At 47.7% G+C, this 16,519-nt stretch overlaps 1 protein-coding gene across 2 annotated transcripts in view; it reads right to left on the reverse strand.

The window, feature by feature from the left end:
* DNAH9 (dynein axonemal heavy chain 9) overlaps nt 1-16,519 on the reverse strand; it is a 161,040-nt gene that overhangs the window by 93,150 nt on the left and 51,371 nt on the right. For both annotated transcript variants that reach the window (XR_013184717.1, XM_077188209.1), the window contains 8 exons: nt 14,613-14,787; nt 12,353-12,526; nt 10,661-10,868; nt 7,574-7,739; nt 6,603-6,705; nt 5,448-5,687; nt 2,480-2,641; nt 2,036-2,232 (listed from right to left, as the gene is read on the reverse strand). Coding sequence is in view for 1 of the 2 variants with exons in the window: in XM_077188209.1 (XP_077044324.1) it covers nt 2,036-2,232; nt 2,480-2,641; nt 5,448-5,687; nt 6,603-6,705; nt 7,574-7,739; nt 10,661-10,868; nt 12,353-12,526; nt 14,613-14,787 (1,425 nt within the window). In the remaining variant the exon portion in view is untranslated. The remainder of the gene's footprint in view (nt 1-2,035; nt 2,233-2,479; nt 2,642-5,447; nt 5,688-6,602; nt 6,706-7,573; nt 7,740-10,660; nt 10,869-12,352; nt 12,527-14,612; nt 14,788-16,519) is intronic.

The following is a 16,519-nucleotide window of genomic DNA, read 5'->3' on the forward strand; positions in this document are numbered from 1 at the left end:
ATCACTCTTACAATGAACTTGCTGTTATTTCCCAGGTCTGCTCACCTGAGAGTCCTGTGGTGAACTCTGTCTGCCTCCCTTTTGTTCTCTTTAAGCAAATGCTACACTCCCACATATTCCCCATAAGGTGAGGGGGGTCCAGAGGATCCCACCTGTGGAACCCTCCCTCTCCAGGGTCTGAAACACAAACCCCATTCCTTTATTAGCTCCCTTCACTATTTTCCTGGATTAATCTAATTATTTTTCACTTGAAACTGTGAGAAACACTATCCTGCTTTATTACACCTCCAGTATTCCATAATCTACGCACAGACTCTGACAGAATTTTTTATAATTTAATAAATGCTGTGAATTTTTTTCCCATAAAAGCAATCCAGACTATGAGGAGAGCTTTAGCATTCCTGCTCTGAATTACCCAGGCCAGCTCTGCCTGTGTCCCTGCCTTGATGTGCTCCCCAGGGCTCCGTGCTGTGACACAGCCCTGGGTGAGGTGGCTGACAGGTCCCCCCCATGGCCCTACACATATTAAGTCATCAAATGTCTTTTTTCCTTCTTTTTTTTTCTCCTAACTGAAAATCTTCAGCAAATTCAAGCTGACATTCAGGAGCTGCCTGAGATGGAAGAAGTTGTGTATTTCAGCCAAATGCAATTTCCAAATGCAGTGAATGAGATTCACTCAGCTCCAGTGAAATTGTCAAGTGCTGCTGGATGCTCAAATCTTGCTTTCCTCATTATTCTCAGTATGAACTGGAGGGGCAGAGCCATGTTTTGCAAATTCCAGTTGCAAATCCTGATTTATGTGAAGTGCAAGAGCAGCACAGGGTCAATATTCCTGACACCATTCTGCAGGCAATGCAAGCAGAAACACTCATGGACAGCAGATTCCATGGGCCCCATGGATGGAGGAGGGAGTGCTCAGGTTGAGCACAGGTTTGGAACCCTTGGAACAGACAAAATTGTATGTGTGTTTATATTATATTATATATAGAGACAGATAGATAGATATACATATATATCTATATACCTATATCTCTCTATATATAGATATATATTTAGATTTTAATATTAATGTTAATATTAATATTTAGACATATATACATATATGTATATATATGTTTATGTATATACATATATGTGTATATATATACAGATATATATTCTTGTGTGTATATATACTTATATATATTTGTATATAAGTATACATATACATACATACATACACACACATATATATTTATATACATATGTAAATGCTATTCCTGTATATATACAGATATATTTTTAACAGGCTGCCAGGTCCAGTGAGAATTAAAACCACCCACCCTGCCTGGCTGCAGTAGGTCAGGGTGGGCTTCCTTCCCACTTAAAGTGCCAAAACTGCACCTCCTAGGACCAGGTTTCTGTACAAATTCAAGCTCTGATTGCCAGGGCAGCTCCATCTCCTGAAGCCACCTAAGGTCAGCCTGGCATCCCAGCACCCAGAAGTGATTCTGTCCCTGCTGGGATTCCCCCAGGCTGTGTGTGAGAGCTGGAGGTGCCCCCAAAGCATGTAAACAGCTTCATAATTATCAGCAGGAGGCTTAATTTCATATAGTCCCACATGTCCAATTTCCAGCTGGAATCCATCTGCACCTCCAGGCATCTCCATGCAAGCAGGTTTTCCAAAGGATCAAAGCAGTTTAAATGCCTCTATCCTTTAAAAGCAGTAGGCTGAATGCACATAATCTTACTTTATACAGAGGGAAATCCCACTAAGGGTCTGTGTAAATGTGGCTCTAAACCAGCAGTCAGCATCTGGGGAAAGCCCAGTACAACCAGTTCTGTCATAGCTGGCAAGGGAAGACAAAAAAAAGCACCTGAATGTTGTCACATTTGAGAAATATTCAGGCAGAGAGCAGGACCTGGCACTTGGCCCTGTAGAACGACAAATTATTAGCCTCAGCCCATGGATCCATACTCCTACATCCTCCAGGAAACCCCACAAAACCATTTGCACAGGCAAATGATGGGGAAATAAAGGCAGAAAAGCCCTTACATGTGGCTCATGGCATCCTCAAACAGTACCAGGTCCATGGCAGCGTTGACTTCGTTGTAGCTGTCCAAGGCTTCCACGAGGATCTGGTTCAGCTCCTCCCAGCTTGGAACTGGCCTATAGCCTGGTTCCCCAAGGCCTTTGGCAAAATGGCAGTAAATATTCATGTGTTTGGCCTGCTCTAAAGTGTCCTCAATATCCTGTAAAAGAGAAGAAAATAGAGAACAAATGCAGGAAAACCCACTGCAGCTCTGAGCCACCGTCCAAGGGAACCACGGTGTTCCAGCCTTTTTATGTCCACATGGTTGCATCTGGTTTGGAAAAGGGGAAACAGGCTCAGGAGTGAAAGAGAGGGAAAGGAAAATCCCCAGTACTGATTTCCCTTCCAATAAACCCATTCTGTTCCTTTCTCATCATCATTAGAGCTCATCAGATCTCCACACTTACGTCGTAGCATTTCTTCACCATCTCCCGCTGGATTTTATCAAAAGTGTCCCAATCCACTTCCTCAACCATCCTATCCCGGTACACCCGGCTTGACTCGTGCAGGTAGAGCTTCACCAGGTCCTGGGGCTGCTTCAGGCATTCAGGGGTAGAGAACAGCAGGCCCTGTGGGGAGCAGAGACAGCCAGGAAACCCAGGCTTGGCCTTGAGGGACTCCACCCCAGCACCCACCAGGCTGAGTGCCCCTCACAGCCCCCTGCACCTCAGCAAGCCCACACCCAACAGCCAGGGAACGTGTCCTTTGTGAGTCCAAAACTCCCAAAGCTGCTTCTCAACCCAGAGGGGTTTGAGTTGGAAGGGACCTTCAGGATCATCCCATCCCACCCCAGCCATGGCAGGGACACCTCCCACTGTCCCAGGTGCTCCCAGCCCTGTCCAACCTGGCCTTGGGCACTGCCAGGATCCAGGGGCAGCCACAGCTGCTCTGGGTAATCTCTGCCAGGGCTTCACCACCCTTTACAGCCAAGGATTTCTTCCCAAGCTCCCATCTAAACCTACCTTTGTCAGTAGGAAGTCATTCCCCCTTGTCTGTCACCCCATCCCTTGTCCAAAGGCCCCTTCCAGTTCTCTCAGAGCCCCTTCAGGCCACAGTCAGATCACTTCAGATCAATCCTCAGGCTGAACAACCCCAATTCTCTCAGCCTTTCCTCCCAGCAGAGCTGCCCCATCCCTCTGATCATCCTGGTGTCCCTCTGGGCTCCCTCCAGCAGCTCCAGGTCCTTCCTGGAAGGTTCCCTGGTGCTGGGGACCCCTGAGCTGGATGAGGTCTGACAAAGCAGCACAGAGGGGTAGAATCACCTCCCTCAGCCTGCTGCCCACAGCTCTGGGAATGTTCCTCACCTTATTTTGAAGGTTTACACTCATTACACCCCTTTTAATCCCCCACCAGCCTCCCCTGGCTGGGCTGGGGTCCTGCTCTCAGCATTTGGTGCCTGCAGAGCCAAGCACCAGCCCAGACACGTGGTTCTCCCATCCCAACCCCATGCCAGGGGTGCTTTGTCGAGAAGGGGAAAAAAGGGTTTGGAAATGTTACTGGTGGCTATTTTTTCTTTTAATCAATTAATTCTAATTAGGTGCATTCTGCCTGCAGGAAATATCAGTTGCTGTCTGCTTAGCACAGTATGTTTACCATGAACTCTATTAAAATGCATAAAAGAATTATATTTCAAAGAGGTGTCGCCTATACTAAGGCTATTAACAGCACACAGGGTTTTCAATGGTATGAATTAAACAGACAGCTTTTATTCCTAACATCTAATTATTTATACATTAAATATTAAGTGCATTGAAAGCAATGTAAAGCAGGCCCTCTCAGCTCACTGGTCCATGGCTCAGATTGTTTGGGTTTCACATCTGTCATTACAGCTGTCAAATTATTTTATTTATTCCAGAAAGAAAAAAAATTGGTGAGAAAAGCTGACAATTCAAAGAGAGGAAGGAAAAACACATCAGATCCTAAACTGATTAAAATTAAAAGTCACTCATCTTCTCTTAAAGGGACTGAATCTAAAGACCCCCACAACCCAAAAGCAAAAGGGACACGTGGCTGTGGGTCACTGCATCTGGGATGGAGGTGGAGCCAACATTTAACAGAAACAAAGAAAGAAAGAGGATGGGGAAGCCCTTGATAGGAAAATGAGGAGCATTCCCGTGACCCTCTGGCCCAGAGCTTGGATCTGGCAGGATGTTTTCTGTTACCCCCCCAACCCTGGCACAGTTTGAAGCCTCCCACTGAGATGCTTCTCTCTGAAATGTTCTCTCCCTGCAGCTCCCAAAGCCCAGATTAACTGGAAGGCAGAATTTCCCCAGACCCACATCTCACATCCGAGCTGCTGCTGCTCAGCTGAGCACAGTGACAGCCCTGACTCCTTCCTGCCTCAGTGGAGTTATTCACTTGTTCAAGGTCCCAGATTTCCCTGTCTGTCTCTGCTCCAGCTCCTGTCTGATGGCAGGCACAAGGCTCTGAACTTCCACGTGCCCACTCGGTGAAGCAGATGTTAACAAGGACAGTGACAAATGACCAGCTGGGGGTTTGGAACAGGCTACGGTGCTGACCCTCGGTGTGGCTGCTGAGGAATTTATCAAATTTTATTAATCAGCCTGAAAGCCTGAAAGGCTCTTTGAGCAGTAACACCAGCTGCTCCAAAGCACGAGACTGCTGGGGAAAACAGGAAAACAAAATCTCACCCAGGATGGAAGACAACATTTCTGGAGCTGAACAACTTCACTTTGGTGCAGCGGCTGGTAATTCAGTTTCAGTGGTAAAATCAAAGCTGGTTTGGATTGATTTCTCACTCTTTAACTGCCATCCTGCATGCTCAACGCTGAGCCCCTGAGAGGACATGCTGGCACAGCCACCAAGCTGCCCTGGCTCTGGCAGAGCAGCTGAAGCAGCCACTGCTGTGCTCTCCTCAGGACCTGCAGCCCCCAGAGCACCCAGCCCCTGCCCCATGCACAAGGAGCTTCCCAGTGTGGTGGGGTGGTGCCATGGACCCCGACACCCACACTATGGGGTGGGGATCACCAAGCCCAGCTCCAGCACCCTGACAACAGCCACTGCTCAAAGGGCTGTGGTAGGAGCCCAAAGCTCTCTCCAGTTTGTCCTTTTCCCAGCCAGAGGACAATTCAAACCCCTCAAAACCTACACCTCCTTCTGGAGCTCTGCATCCCTCCCCACTGGCCACAGAGGAGGCTGGAAAGTAAATAGCCATGGGTGATGGCTCTGGAATCCATTGAAAACCAACCAGGGATCAGGGATTGGCCCCAGGTCACCCCCTGAGCACAGGGGACACCCATGCTGTGCCATTGCTGAGTGGGACACTGTGTTTGGCTCACCAAGGGCCAGAGGGACCTCAGCTGCCTGTGACACGGGCACAAACTCCAAATGGCACAGGACAAGAGCTGCACTTACTTGGAAGATATTGGAGAGGTCTCTGAGGTTGAAAACATAGTGGAACTTGACAGCTGTTGGCAGGAACGTGGCAGCCACCTTCCGGTGCAGCCCCAGGGCCAGGGCAAGGAGCTGCTGGGCTGATTTTTGCACGGCCTCTGAGAAGTTCCCACTGGCCAGGTGCTGCACTAAGATGGTGCTGTAGATCCTGGACAAGGAGTCCTGGTCAGGGTTGGAGAGAGCGAAGACACAGAAGTGACGCTGAGGAAGAGAAAGTGAGAGGTGGAAAGGTCAGAGAGAGGGAAACCACCTCCCAGGTCAGAGCCCTGTCTGTGGTTGGGCACAGCACTGAACAATCTCATCTGGGCTCCATTTCCCAGGAAAGGTTGGCCCAGGTGATCCTTTGAGGTCCCTTCCAAGCTGGGATGCTCTATGATCCCATGACTTGAAGTCCACCAGAACTATGTCCCCACCCAAATTCCCAGCAGAGGACAGCTGGCACGAGACCCCTTCTGCTGTGTCAGAAGGAGACACCTTCTGTGGCTGAACAAGGGATTCTCAGTGGCATTTCACAAGGGAAGCTCAGTCCACTGAAGAGCTGAGAGGTCTGAAGGCCCCACAGACCCCTGGTGAAGCCCAGGCCTGTCTCTGGTAGGAGCAGCCCCAGAAGGTGCCACCTCCCACAAGACCCTTTGTTGATGAGGAACTTGCAGAGGAAGAGAACACAGAATAGTTAAGGTTAGAAAGACCTCTGAGATCAAGTCCAACCTTTGAACAAATCTCAAAATATACTGTGGAGTGCCATTTTGGAGTTCATTTTTGAACACATCCAGAATTGGTGACTCCACCACTTCCCTGGGCTGCAAGTTCCAGTGCCTGACCACCAAAAGACTTTCAAGAACTCTGGTCCAGCAGTAAGTATCAGCTAGAGGAAGGTAAAATCTGCCTGTCTGAACCAGAATTTTTCCTGAGAGTGTGTGTCCAGCTGCCTGGGAACTTGTGACTTCTTCCTCCCACTGGGCAGTAAAACAAGAGGAAACACAAAGAAGGGAGAAAAATTCCATCAGGAATTAGTCACTTCATGCTGTTTCCACTGATTGAACGACAGCAGGATTTGCCACAGGTTCTCCTGAAGCCTTGAGCCTGAAAACCCCACCCATGGAGCAAGGGCTTTACCTGGAGGCGGGGGTTGATGGTGAAGCTCCCTGCAGTGGGGTTCATGCAGGACACGTACTGCACATTGCTGACCTCCTTCAGGGACAGCCTGCTCCTGTCGTACCTTGGGGCACAGCAAAAGCCACAGATGGTGACCACACACCCCTGGGTGTAAGAATCCATGTCTGCCCAGCCAGCTCAGTCAGCAGAGCATGAGACTCTGTCACTATAGGACACAAAATGAGCGCACACACTGTTGCTTTTAAGGTGAAGAAGAAGAATTTTTTGTTAGATGACAGCTTGAGGGAAATATGGGCTTCAATCAAATATTATACTTTGTGGGAATCTACAAAATCAGAGGGGTTTGGGAAAGCTGCAAAAGGCAGCCTCAGATACAGTAGAACTGTGATTGGAGCTCAGCAGCAGCCATGAGATTGGGCAGCAGAAAAATTATTTAAAAAGTAGAAAAGCAAGGACAAATAGAACAATGGTCTGTGTATTAATGCTTGTCTAGAATAACTCCCTAAGCTGCAGAAAAGTTTAACTAGCAAGATATTGGGAAGGTTGAAGCTTAATAATGGAGCTCTGTGTGTTGTGTTTTAAGGCTTACAAGTAAATATTGTATTCAAAGTAAGCAAGCATTGTTTAACCAAAGGTACCTGTGCTTATGGTGATTGGATGGAACTACTGTCAATGTGCTTTTGCTTTGTGTGATTGGTCCAGAAACTTTTAAAGTGAGTTGTGACATTGAGTTCTGTGTCTGCTGCCTGGGATGTGAGCTGGTGGCATCTTCCCATTGTCATAGCCATGGAATGAGGCTGATGCTGGAAAATCAAACAGCTCAAGGCACGTTCCCAGCAGCCCTGTCCTGTTCCTGATTTGTACACTGACCCCACCTGACATCAATACTTCTGTTTTTTTGCTTTCCCTGCTTTTAGCAGTGCAGATGTGCCAGTTGGCCACCCCAGAGCAGAGATCCAGCAGCCTCATACCAGTGGCCATAGTCCAGGTGCTGCCTGAGCAGGGTGTGGGGCTGCACGGTGCCGTAGGCGTCCACCTGGGGCATGTTCAGGTCGTCCATGAAGTACACCAGCCTCTTGGTGCCTGGGGGGCCGTAATTCCTGCCAGCCTTTTTCTCCAGAGGCTTCTCCAGCACACCTGGAGGGGCAGGAGGGACTGGGATGAGTGCTCTGTGCCTGCTGCAGGGAGCCCCAGCCCTCCCAGCTCACCTGTGATCTTTGTGGCTTTTTTAGGAAGGAAGAGCATGGAGAGAAAATTCTTTAGGAAGCTCTGGAAAATTCCCATTTGTTTTAGCAGAAGGCTGAGGTTATGTGCTGCCCTAGACTGTAGCATATTGGGAATATTTACAATGCTGGAGTGATATTTCATGCAGATCACCCCACACTGCTGCATAAAATGTTTTATAGGTTATTGATTTCTTGCACTGCGGCCTGAGCAACCTTTACTGCCTCAGGAAGGGGCAAAGCAAAGAGCAGCAGCTATTCTGGGGTGAATTTCCTGCCAGGGGCCTTCTTGGAGCCCATCCTCACTCCCAGGTGCTCCCAGCCCTCCTGGAGATGGAGGCAGAATTTATTTCACTGACACAGTCTGGGGTTATCACCACTCGTGTAAGCAGCAGCAAGGCAAGGAGCAATCCTTTGTAATTAGGGACAACTGGGAGTTTTGATAAAAACTTTGTGCAAATGCACATTTCAGCCATCCCTTATCGAGGGCAAAAGTTATTAGGGAAAATTTATATTCTGGGTTTTTATTTCAGACCACGAATCTTTTAAAACCCCATTTGTTTCCTGCTTGGGTGCCCTGCAGACAGCCTGGTTACCCACTAAGAATTCAGCTGTTTTCTTGTCACAGGCACTTCTGCATAAAGCCATGAATTGTGCTTAGAAAAATGATAGATTTTTCCTCAGTGGAGTCTCTCTCCCCCTTCAATAAAACCACAATATTTGAAATTTCTGGTAGCAAGTCAAATTAAGTGTTTCAAATAAGCATTTAATTTAAATTTAATTAGGCCTTAATTAACACATAAAATCAGCCCTTTTCGAGGTTAAACAAGGATGCAGGAGATTCATCATAGTGAAATGCAATTACTGGGGATGAAGTGACATGTTTGTGGAAGTTGCATTTTAATTCAAAGCTCATCCCACAATAATCCTGCAGGGTCCCTGCTCTGGGCTCCTGACACATCCCCATCAGCCCCTCAAACCCTCACTGCACACCAGACTTGGCAAGTGTGGCCCCTCTCACCCTGATGGCCATGGGGAAAAGAGAACCCAACCCCAAAAACCACCATTTATTCTCATTGTCTCAAGGCAGATCTGGAGGGGAGAGGTGGGGAATGAGGGCAGGGATGGAGCTGATGGAGGAGCAGAGGTCCAAGAGGGCATGGAGCAGCACACCAGAGCTCCAGGCTCCACAGGAAATGGGATTTGGTCACAGTACACCAAAGAAAATCCCCAAACTGTGCCCAGAGAGAGTCTGGCTCCTGTTAACCCCCATGCACATGAAAATCTGTAAGCTACAGGTCCACAAAGATTGTTTGAACCACATCCCTGTACTTCCCCTCAAGAGTGCAGCTCTGCACCTTAAAAACCTCTGTCCCAACAGGCACCATGACTAAAAATTGCTGGCTTTCAGGTTGGCTCTTTGCAAAGTAAATAAAACTAAAATCCCAAACTGCTTTGGATTCACATTTTACAAATCTAAAGAGGCACCTGCTGGGGAAGGCAAAAAAGCAGCCAACTGACAAGCTCCACAAAAAAGGGACAAATTAACTAAAAAATGAGCAGTGGGGAAGGATGCCAGGCAGCATAAATCACATTTCCCTGTGATGAAGATGTGCTGGGCTCTGCAGAGGAAGGAAGGGGAGGGCTCAGCCCGGAGCTCAGAGCAACAGGGACATCCTGTACCTGCCCCACACCTGCACATACTCACCTGGGCAGGTGGGGAACACCAGGGGCCCCAGCTGAGCCCCCCCCAAGCCAGGGCACTCCCACTCCAGGAGGAAGAGGAAGAAGGGAGGCTGCAACCATGACACTGCCCATGGCTGTGAGACTGGCCAGAAGGGGAGGTTTTACCCACTTTTTTTTCTTGAAGGGCTTCCCTGGGGCAAGAAATTCCTTGGAGGTCTGAGCCCCCCAGGCCAGCAAGCTGTGAGGGAGGCACTTGATGTGGGACATGCTGGGCTGTGGCAGGACAGGAGCACAACCCCAGGAACCAGGCCTGGCTTGCAGCCTGCACATGGCCATTAGCACCATCCTCACTGCTAATTGGGATGCAGTTCCCATCATTGCACCCCCGAGGACAGTTTGGATCCTCTCCAAAAAACCCATCTTATTCTTCAATTCCAGCATGTTAAAAACACTTCAAGTCAAATACAAGGCATGGAAACTGCAGCAGATTGAAGGCTGGGCTTTGGCACAGCCCTGAACAGAGTGGTGGGGTTAAGAAGGCAAATCCTCAGCTTGGAAAACATCATCCCCACAAAAGCAGGGCTCTGCTGAGCAGAGTTTCACTGTGGGGTTGTGAGTGTGCCAACAACAACAGGGGCAACTCACCCAGGGGCCTTTCCTTGAGCTTCCCAGTGCACATCCTGCTCCAAAACCCAGTGGATGCCCCAGGAATGGCACAGAATGGCACAGAATGGCACAGAATCACAGAATGGCACAGAATGGCACAGAGTCACAGAATGGCACAGAATGACACAGAATGGCACAGAATGGTACAGAATCACACAGAATGTCACAGAATCACACAATGGCACAAAATGAAACACAATGACATGGAATGACACAGAATGTCACAGAATGACACAGAATGTCACAGAATGACACAGAATCAACCCAGCTGGAAAAGACCTTTGACATCATCGAGTCCAATTTGTGACCTAACACCACCCTGTCAACTAAACCATGGCACTGAGTGCCACACCCAGGCTTTGTCAAACACCCCCAAGGATGGTGACTCCACCACCTCCCTGAGCAGCCCATTCCCATCCCCAACCACCCTTTCAGTGCAGCAATTCCCGCAGATATCCAACCCTGACCCCTCCAGCAGCTTACCTTGCAGCATGGCAGAGGTGGTGTAGTAGTTAAAGGGCACCCTCTTGACCAGGAAGGCGTCGGTGTCCAGCGAGCAGAGCGTGTCCCCCAGCAGCACGGACTTGCCCGTGCCAGCGGTGCCCACCAGCAGCACGGGGCGCTGGCGCTGCAGCAGCCTGGCCACCAGGAACCGCAGCCGCGCCGTCTCAGCCGTGGGCACCAGGCAGGCCTGGGGGCACAGCACCCACCTCAGTGCCCCTGCCCTGGTGGTTTTAGCCTTTTAAGCCTTGTGCTGCTGCCAGCCATTAAAATCCAGCTGTCGCAGACATCTTTTATGGAAAATCCTTTCCTTTCTTTTATGGAAAATCCCTTTCCTTTCTTTTATGGAAAATCCCTTTCCTTAGGGTTTTTCCTCCTGAGAAGCTGAGAGGCCTCAGGAACAAAATGGAACCAATGGTTATCTGCTGCTGTGGAATGCAACAGGTGGATCTTTGATTGATCCATGTTGGTTGTTTCTAATTAATGGCCAATCACAGCCCAGCTGGCTTGAACCGTCTATCTGAGCCGCAAACCTTTATTATCATTCTTTCTTTTTCTATTCTTAGCCAGCCTTCTGAGAAAATCCTTTCTTCTATTCTTTTAGTATAGTTTTAATATAATATATATAATAAAATAATAAATCAGCCTTCTGAAACATGGAGTCAAATCCTCATCTCTTCCCTCAAACTGAGACCCCTGTGAACACACTCACACTATCTTTTCAGGGAGTATCCTGTGTCATGGACATATTTTATGGCAATATTTTCCATAAATGGAAATATTTTCTGTAAATATTGGAAATATTTTCCATAAATATTTCCAATATTTATGGAAATATTTTCCATACTTTATGAAAAATCATTGCGTTAGGATCTTTTCTCCTGAGAAGCTGAGAGGCCTCAGAAACAAAATGCAAACAATGATTATCTGCTGCTGTGGAATGCAACAGGTGCATCTTTGATTGGTCTCATGTGGTTGTTTTTAATTAATGGCCAATCACAGTCCAGCTGTGTCAGACTCTCTGCTCACACACAAGATTTTATTATCATTCCTTTCTATTCCTTTCAAGCCTTCTGATGAAACCCTTTCTTCTATTCTTTTAGAATAGTTTTAATATATCCTTTTCTTTAATATAATCTATATCATAAAATAATAAATCAGCCTTCTGAAACATGGAGTCAAGATTCTATCTCTTCCCTCGTCCTGGGAGCAGCACCTGGATCCCCCCACAGAATCACACCTTGCTAAATCAGTGATGATTTTTATAAGTCATCAGCTCGCTGTGGCACTTCTGAATAAACAGAGGAATACAACTGGCAAACACAATTCACTACCTGAGGAACTCTTTTCTTGGCCCAAACATAAACCCATCTCTGTTTACAGCCACGAGAATGACAACAAGTCCTGGTGCCTCAGAGGCTTTGTTCCTGCTCTGTCTCACCAGCCTGGGCACAGCAGCTCCCTGCCCCTGCTGTACATCACTCATGTTTGGAAGATGGATGGAGGTTGTGCTGTTACTGCCAAAGCACAGCAAAAAGAGATGGGTGATTTAGTTGTATCCAATAAAGAATTCCATCAGTGCCTGGCCTTTCACCAGACTTCATTGAAACACCCACGTTCAGTCACTAAAACACAGGAACTCCTCCAGCCCAGCAGCCTGCTGGGGTCACCTACCTGCAGTGGCATCTCAGGATCGAATTCAAACTGGGGAATAAGTTTAGACCAAGGCTCAAACTTCTTTGTTTCTGGATCAACGTAAAAGTCAAAGACTGTGCCGTGAGAAGGGAACTTGATTGTCTTGAATTCTGCCACCCACCACTTGCTGAACTCCACTCTGTAGTCCACGAGCTGCCAGATAAAGAGAGGAGAAATTAGACAAATCCAGAGAAATTCATTAGAGATGGTGAATGCTATTTATCCCAGTCCACCAGACTGGGATTAGTCCTTAAAAATATATTCTACAGCATAACAATCTTATCCTTTTTCCTATTATTAAGTCTAATTTTTCATTTTCTTCATTTTTTCTCATCACTCCTATTTATTCCCCTAAATAATTCATCCTCTGTGTTGATCACTCCTAGTATGTCTGAGATTAGACAGATGGATCAATTTGAAAAAGAGAAATACGTGCCTATGACTAAACAGACACTTGATTGATTTTTGGTGCCTACTTCTTCCAACAGACAAGGACACCACATCCATCTCCATCCGTGGCCATGGACAGTCAGAGCATGCATACCAAATCTCTTCCTCATAAATCACACCACCCTGCAAACACTTGGTTGTTGTTTTCTGGCCACTTTTCAAGCAGGAGCAGCAGATCCCGGTTCAGCAAAGAATGGGAGAGTGGCTGCTGCCACAGAGCCCAGCAAGCTCCTGCTTTCCTGCCTTTCCCCCTTCTATCCCTCTATGCATGAAGATCTTCAAGCATCTGAACTTTTTTTTTTTTGGGAGCTGGGGTGACAGTTTTTGCTTTAGACACTGAGTCAGGGTTTGCAAAATGTGCTTAATCCCTTTCTCTGCCTCAGGTCTCCTCTGTGAAACTGGGCCAGCCACTGTCTGAACCCTTCCCATGCAGAGCACAGGGACTGCAGCCCTCAGCCCTGGGGAGAAATGGGGGGGGAAAGTGCTGCTGAAAAGATATCTGGGAGAGAGCACACGCATCACTGAGCCAGTTTTAGCAGCACAGTTTGTTCCTGGGGCATCTCTATCAGGTCTCTCCTCCCCATAGCCACCACTCGGGTTTTTGGGAGCAGGTGGGACCAGGGACTGCTCAGCCTCTCTCAGGAAACCTGGCTTTGAACTGAGTGTCCTCTGCAAAGCTCCCCGAGCCACCACACATCAAAAGACCAGAGGATTTGAAAACCACATTATTAGCATCCAAGATTTTGCAGTCTCGTGCTGCCCAGAGAGGCAGAATGACTGTAATCTCCTTCCTCCTGCTGTCACAACTCCTCAGCCTGGCAGCAGAAAAGGGAAGTGCAGCACTGCTAAAAGCTTTCTCACAGTGCTGCCTCGCCCTGCTCCCAGTGCTGGGAGGGCCTGAGCCCTTAAGTGGAGCAGTCACAGCCCCAGCTCTATTGCCAGAATGGTGTCGAGCTCAAACTGCTTCCTTAACAAAAACCCCGTGTGGATTTCTGCTAATTTGAGGGCCTGAAAATGGCAAATCTATCATCTGGTTCTATAGAGGGGCCCTGCTCCTCACCAACAAACACCAAGCAGTGGGAAGCCTCCCAGCCTGTTTCTCCTGACATTTCAGCAGCAAAAGGTCACCAGGAAGGGCACCTTCAGCAGGGAGCAATAAACAGCTTTTATATTGGATCATTTTTCATCAGGCTCCCCCTCGCTCGGACGCCGTGTGCTCACGCTCTCCTGCCTGACATTTACAGAGCAGCAACGCCCAGAACCCTCCCAGAGGGATGCTGAGCCTGCTCCCAGCTCCTCCTGCCACACACCCAGCTGTGCCAAGGCCCTGCCACGCCAGGGCTGGCTGCTGTGGCAGGGGAATGCCATGTCCAAGTGCCACCAACCGGGCTCGAGCTACAGCGAGGGGCTGGAGGGAGCTGCTGGGCAAGGGCCAATTTCTGAATTAAACCATGGCCCCCAGGCTTGGCTTAAAAGGCACTGACAGAAGCAGGGCTGTGGTTTTACCAGCTGGCAGCCAGGGAATGGAGGGTTAAGTCCTCCACAAGGACCACAAAAGCTGGTCTGGCTCACCATGGCCTCGAGGTGATGGCACCAAGGGAGCCTCACGCTGGGCTTGGCCATTCTCCAGTGCTACCATAATGAGGCCTTTCATGAAAGGGATTGTTTAGTTCAAGTTTCCAGGTCAAACAGCAGCACTGACACAGCTTTAGGTTTGGGAAAGTAGAAAAAAGTAGGGAAAAAAAAAAAAAAGGCAATAAAAGATGCTGTTCTTCACATCCCTTCTTACCTGGTCCTGGAACATGGAGCCACCAAAGGCCCAGACAGCAGCAAAGACAAAGTAAAGTTCATAAAGCTCCTTGGGACAGTCAGGAGGTGTGTTGTCCTCTGTCAGGAGGCATTCCAGGAGGTAACACAGCATCTGAACCATGCTCTGCTCAGGAATGGGAATAATCTTCTTAAATCTGAGGGATGGGAATGGAAAACATAATTGGGAAGCATAATTGGGTGAAGCACCAGGGCTGCCCCCAGCCCAGGAAAGCAAGGCAGGAATGCTTTGCCAGAATATCAGCATTTTCCTTGTCAGCAGGAAGAAGAGAACACCCATCCTCCCATCCTCTGCCTGGCCCTGCTGGCACTGGCACACACACACATAATAACAGTAATCAGAAGTTTCAGGCATTTAAAAACTTTGATCCTCTTGAAAGAAGTAAAATGGAGGAGTTGCTGAAGGCGATGATTTCCTGGGAGTGCCAGGAGTTCAAAAGCAGTCAAATAGAGGAGTAATAAAATAAAACCTTTCATCTTGCCATTTTACATTCGTTTAAGCTACACTTACAGAATTCCAAACTAATATTGTAGCAGCACTGAAGTCCTCCATAAAGTAATTAGAGCTATTTGAAAGGTTGGTTCTACAATTTCTGAATTAAGCAAGCCACCAAAATACTCAGCTCGGGGCTGGTGCAGCTAATCCTGGGGATTTCATGGGCTGACAATTGCTCAGCAGAGAGAGCTGGAGACGCTTGATGGGCTTTGCTGCCAACAGCTTTAAAGTCTGGGCTTCCAGAGAGCAGCTCCCCTGCAAGATTCCCAACTCCCAGTCCCAAAGAGCAAAACTTGCACTCAAGCAGCTCCTCCTGACACCTCCCCGTTGGGGCTGATGGTGCCCAGGTTCAGTTGTTCACTGACTTTTGTTCTTTTTATTTTTTTTTTTAATGAAAATGCAGGTATGGGGAGCAAGCAGAAGATGGAGAATCACACAGTCATGGACTAGTTTGGGTAAGAAAGGAACTTTTAAAAGCCATCTATTCCACCCCTGCTGTGGCAGGAACACCTCCCACTGTCCCAGGTGCTCCCAGCCCCAATGTTCAGCCTGGCCTTGGGCACTTCCAGGGATCCAGGGGCAGCCACAGCTGCTCTGGGCACCTGTGCCAGGGCCTGCCCACCCTCACAGCCAGGAAATTCTTCCTAATACCTAAAGTTGTCCTTGCTCAGTTCAAAGCCATCACTCCCTGTGCTGCTTCTCACACTCAGTGTCAGTGTCCGGCCATGGAACACACCCAGGCTGGGAGCTCACACAGAGGGAGGGACTCAGCTGAGCTCAAATGCTTCAGGAAAGAATTCCAAGAGAGGCCTGCCTCTGGAGCAATCCCACCCTCTGACACTGACACCAGCTTCCTCCTCATCCCCAAGGGGCAGGAAGAGATGTGGGGAGAGGATCTGCTCTGCATCTTCCACTCTTTCTTTCAGCAGTGGTCTGAAATCTGCTCTACTGACCCAATGCCTCAGCTTCTCCCTGTTTTGCTGCTTTGGAATGTGATTTGGAGAATTGTTTACTCAGCATGTGAATTGTTTTTAATTAATGACCAACCCCAGTCCAGCTGTGTCAGGACTCTGGTCAGTCATGGGTTTTTTATTATTCATTCTTGTCTAGCCTTCTGATGTCTCCTTTCTCTTTTTTAGTGTAGCTTTAGTAGATTATTATATTATATTATTACAATAATTATATAATTATAATCATATCATATATGATTATATATAGTATTGTATTATATTATATATAATTATATTATAGATAATATAATTATAATAATTATATTATATATCACATAATATAATTAATATAGTATAATTAGTATAATATAGAGTAATATAATATAACTAATATAGTATAATATAGTATAAATAATATAGTAT

This window comes from Agelaius phoeniceus, chromosome 19 (genome assembly GCF_051311805.1).
Source record: "Agelaius phoeniceus isolate bAgePho1 chromosome 19, bAgePho1.hap1, whole genome shotgun sequence".
Classification (NCBI taxonomy): domain Eukaryota; kingdom Metazoa; phylum Chordata; class Aves; order Passeriformes; family Icteridae; genus Agelaius; species Agelaius phoeniceus.